Raw genomic sequence first — 5,148 nt, forward strand, 5'->3', positions numbered from 1 at the left:
TATTTATTATTATTGTTACTATATTTCGAATAAAGCATCAGCATTCTTCGTGTAAAACATTTGTCTTCATTCAGGGACTTCCCCGTTCGATGACGTCATCACAAAATGTATCCAAGTAACGAATGACGTCACCGTTTTGTGTGTACATAGCAAGTGTCAACACCGACCGCTACTCGCACTTTTTTATTAAAAATGATGACAAAACAAGTAAGTGTTATTATTTATTGGACGATTGCCATTGAGGAACAAACACGCAATTGGTTCGGCATGTACTCAGGTACCAAACTTTTTCAAACAACAATCTGCACAGTCAAATACTCGATTTCATTATCATTTCATATATCGTGACGTTACCCGTTTCCGATAGACACCTATTTCCGATAGGTTCCGATATTGCGCGTGTTTTTGTTTACTACATGACGTCACAGGTAAACAACTTGCAAGCAAGTGCGTTCGACATCGGCGATTTTTTGTAGCTCAACAATTTCGTGAAAATGCTGCGAATTAAGGTAACAAATTTACTTACTACAAGTGTATACGTTTTTAACTGGTTTCTGCTAAGTACACATTTTGTTACTTAGTAAACAAGGTCTGAATACATCAATTAACTATGAACGCTCAATACGACAGCCATGTTTTGTTTCGTAAACTCCGCCCACTGTAATGTTATGGGTAAAGTTCCTCAGTGATTATTGTAAAATACTACACCCTACTGTAAACACGGGTTATAAATTAACATGTTCTGCTTAGACTTATTATATCGGAATGGATTTCGATTGCTCATAATATGGTTTTAGTTCTGTAAATTGACATCAATACATTGATAAATCATACAACACATGCTACTCTGCTGGGTATACAGCAAAGGCAAAAACTGAGGGAACAAATCATTTTGTTTAAAGCTTAAATCTCCGACTTCCCGCGGACCCACGCATGCAAGGCGGCGTTTGTATTCATCGACAACTCTAACTAGGGCATACATGGCAGTTAAAGAGGATAATATCCCCGTATATAGGGCTTCAAAGATATATGGAGTGCCTCTTACCACGTTGCGCGATCGCGTAGACAGTAGAGTGTCGGTTGATAGCGTAAAAAATGGACCCGCACCGCTGCTTAGCCTCAGTGAGGAACAGCTACTGGTCGAGCATGTGAAAGGTCTAGCGCGTGTCGGGTACGGGTACACTCGGGCAGAAATATGCTACAAGGCGTCCGACTTCGCTGTTTACCTTGGAAAACGGGGAAGGGAAGAGAAACCACTCAGTCTCAAATGGTTCTATGGCTTCATGGGCAGGTGGCCAGAACTCAAAGTTGTTAAGCCATCCGGACTTCCTGAACAACGAGCAAGGTGTGCTTCTAAGGAAGTGATCCTGAACTACTTTGAAGAACTGAAAACTATCTTCGACAAGTACGAGTTGCACAACAAACCTCACCTTGTGTACAACATCGACGAAAAGGGTATAAATACCGAATATAGACCACCAAATATTGTAGCTGGCTTCGATGCACGTCCTCAAGTGGTGATGGCCGAACGATCGAAAACGGTGACAGTGATCGGCGGAGGAAATGCTCTTGGTTCCCAGATACCGCCATTCTTTGTATTTCCCGGTCAACGGATGCTACCGGAGCTTATGGTCGGAAAGAGTGAAGGGACTGAAGGCATGATGACGCAATCTGGTTGGTCAAACAGCGAAGTGTTTCTTCGCTATATGAAGACACACTTCTTGAAATATGCCATGGGACGCAACCAAGAAGATACCACATTGGTGTTGTACGATGGCCACAAGAGTCACATCTCCATTGAACTCATTGAATGGGCAAAAGAGAACAGAATAATACTATTCGTTCTACCACCTCACTGTTCCCATATTTTAAAGCCCATGGATGTCGGTTGTTTCGGCCCATTCCAAAAGAAATACAACCAGGAATGTTTAACGTACTCCAGACTGCACCACCAATGTGTGACCCGGTACGATGTTTGCAAATTGGCGTGCAAAGCATACACTGTAGCTCTGTCGCATGTCAACTTGCAAGCATCGTTCAGGAAGACTGGAATTTATCCGTTGCAGAATGCCATTGATGCGGTGACTAGTCTTGGCGATGCCATAGCACCTTCAGAGCTGTATGCAGCCACCTGTGAAAAGCTGGCTTCTGGTGCGGATAACATTATCCAACATGAGCCTGACATAAACGACGGTGCAAAGTTCTTCAGTGACTTCCCCACTGAAGTTTCGAAGAAAGTGTCCAAACCCCGCCGAAATATCCACAAGCTTGTTGGTGGCAAAGCAATGACGGAAGACAAAACGTTCAACGATGAGCGTCAATACATTGCCGAGTCCGCCAACCGCCCATCGACCGCTGGCAAGGCAACAACTACAGGCAGTCCAGTAGCAGGACCATCACGTGCAATACAGACCAGTGATGATGACTCCATGTCCTTAGATGAAGATGTGACGGACGATGAGACATGTTGCGTGTGCAAGAAGTACAACTGCACTTCAAAAGATGGACAGTCTCTTGCAATTTACACATGGGCGCAATGTGATGTATGCCAACACTGGACACACCTTAAATACTGCACACCAGTCAGAGTAGTCCGGAGAAACACCTCTTTCAAATGTCCATGTTGTTAAATAAGTTTTTTTGTTGTTTTAAATTTGCGATTTCAATGAATATTGTTTCTTAATTGAATTTGTTTATAGTTTTAGTGCATTTGCACCGCTGTTTCGTAAGTCAGTGCATGAAATGACGTCACGATATGACTATTCATGGAACTATCGGAAACCGGTGTCGCACTTTCTGTTTTTACAGTTTTTGACGTCCGTTTGTTTTTATTGTTAACTTCCCTTATTTGGGCTCGTTTGTTCCCGTTTTTCGTTGTAAATTACACTTTGAACATTCATCTTGACGATGCAGTGACAGAAAAGACGACAATAAACACAGACAATTTTTTAAGGTGAGTTTTATTGTTAAATTATCGGAAACTGGTAACGCTAGGATAGTGTTTTTCTTTCACTGTCTAAGCCATGCATTACATTTAAATTTAAAGGTGGTAAATCACATTTGAGTATCATTTCAACATGACCAAACTTTATTATCTGATATTGTAGATATCCAAGGTGCCTGAACCACGTGACTTTTTCGGCTATGTGTGGGACAATCGGATGTAAACAAAACGTCGCTTCAGGTAACCTTTTTGATAATTTCTTCATTATTTCAAAACCATTTTCAAAAAAAAACAAAGACGAGTGCCCGGTCATTGTCAAAAGACACAACTTTGGTAAGTTTGCGCTAAATTAATTAAGTAATTTTTCCAAAAAGTGCAACCGCGTGCTTGAAAACACACGAAGTGAAATGCTATGTGTGGTATATTTTTTATTCGATCAACAAAAACGTAGATTACAATATTGTCGAGGGTTTAAAAAAAAGGGCGGACATTGTAATTCTTCATAGAGAAGCTACATACATTGTATATTTGCGCAAATACATCTGATTCGGAGTGTGTGTATGAAAATGTAATGATGTTATGTGTGGGACAAAAATTTTAAATGCTATGTGTGGTATACAAACTAAACTAGAGAATCGAAAGATTGACATTAACGTCAATTACATTTAAAGTCTGTCTGAATAACAAACGTTGGTCAATAAACATTGTTGTTATTGTTTTGCGCGCCTTAAATATGATAATCCTACGTTCATGTTACTATAAATTATCATGATTGTCGATAACTTATATTCATATTTTGTTTACTTTGTTTGCGAACAGTGTGGCAGAGAGGTCAAAACACGGTCGGGGATCTCCTAACACAAAGCCACCCACGCACGGACAGGAAAAAAGTTCCGTCGGGCAAACTTTTTCTTGTTTGTTTCTATAAAATTGATTGTTACAAAATGTTGAATTTTCAGTGAATTGTTACTGCCGACTAATGCACTTGTTTAATACACAAAATCGTAAGGATTATTTGTGCAAGATGTCATGTGAATATTATTGCAACAAAACTACAAAAAGTGTTAGTTGTGTGTTTTTTAGCAGGAATGTGTAGGCATTTTTTACTGTAACCAATTTAATAAATAAGCATAAAGAGATCATACAGCATTTTTAAACAAATATACACTAGGATCAATGGCATTTTTTTCTGGAAAATCATGTATTTGTATGTAAATCCTATTGAGCTATCTGATATATCACACATGCTATTTTTTAAGTTTAACAGTTTATATCAGTTGTATTTTGTTCTTTTCAGGGAGATTAAAGTATTTTTGGAAGCACCTTCAAGAGACGTACTGATATCTTTATCAATGAAAAGTTGTCATACAAACATGTATAGTAAATGTTCCAAAGTTTAAATGACTCTTTGATTTATTACCAGATGGTGCAAGTATTGCAGGGAAAGAAAACAATCAAAATAAACATTACATAAAAATTTGACATTTCAACAAATTGAACAACATTATATGATTTAATGTTAATTACTTGGTGCAGTGGTAACAAGATCTTGCAGCGCCCTTTCATGACCGGGGCGAATGAGTATTTTCATTAAACATCTCAAACTATTGTCAGTTATTCAACTTTCATTTGAATTTGAGTAAATTAAGTATTGATGCAATTCAATATGTTTGTTGGTATAATGACCCCCACAAGTCAAGACGTTTTGGCGATGATCATTTGTTATGACTTAATTGAAGCATTCATATGTTTGAATAGCAAGATTTGCAAATTCATAAATTGACTGATTACAATTTCTTTGTGAATACTAATGTACTTCTTTATGTATTTGGCGCTTTAATTTCTATTGTTACATGTGCATGCTAGTTATAAAGTAATGGTATTATTAATGACGTGTTTATTTTGATATACTGAAGATATTCATGGAGATAATATTGGAATAGACCACAAACAAGCATTATTGGATTCGAAGATGTTCAAATGGAGATGATATTGGAATAGACCACAAACAAGCATCATTGGATTTAAATTGTTATTTGTTATGAAACACCTGTTTTATTAACACACATTATCAGATTTTATATTCATCTAATCAATTTTAGTAATAACATAGATACAAAACCGATAAATATACACACATATCAATACACACACTTTGTTTTGCTTATGCAAAAATACACGTTAAATGGTATGTTTGCGTAGTT

At 37.7% G+C, this 5,148-nt stretch overlaps 1 protein-coding gene and 1 long non-coding RNA gene across 3 annotated transcripts; both read left to right on the forward strand.

Moving 5' to 3' along the window:
* Window positions 1–291: 291 nt before the first annotated feature.
* Window positions 292–2,630, forward strand: LOC127846047 (uncharacterized). The gene is made up of 2 exons (XM_052377224.1): window positions 292–509; window positions 903–2,630. Exons 1-2 carry the CDS (start codon window positions 495–497, stop codon window positions 2,628–2,630), a joined length of 1,743 nt encoding a protein of 580 aa, XP_052233184.1. The 5' UTR covers window positions 292–494.
* Window positions 2,631–2,757: 127 nt separating this feature from the next.
* Window positions 2,758–4,833, forward strand: LOC127844251 (uncharacterized). Of its 2 annotated transcripts, none has more exons than XR_008032644.1 (3): window positions 2,758–2,953; window positions 3,108–3,184; window positions 3,764–4,122. It is a non-coding gene; the product is annotated as an uncharacterized LOC127844251 (long non-coding RNA). The 2 variants fall into 2 exon arrangements; XR_008032643.1 differs by adding an exon at window positions 4,242–4,833 and having other exon boundaries at window positions 2,761–3,184; window positions 3,764–3,834.
* The last annotated feature ends 315 nt before the right edge of the window (window positions 4,834–5,148 follow it).

This window comes from Dreissena polymorpha, chromosome 9 (genome assembly GCF_020536995.1).
Source record: "Dreissena polymorpha isolate Duluth1 chromosome 9, UMN_Dpol_1.0, whole genome shotgun sequence".
Taxonomy (NCBI): Eukaryota; Metazoa; Mollusca; class Bivalvia; order Myida; family Dreissenidae; genus Dreissena; species Dreissena polymorpha.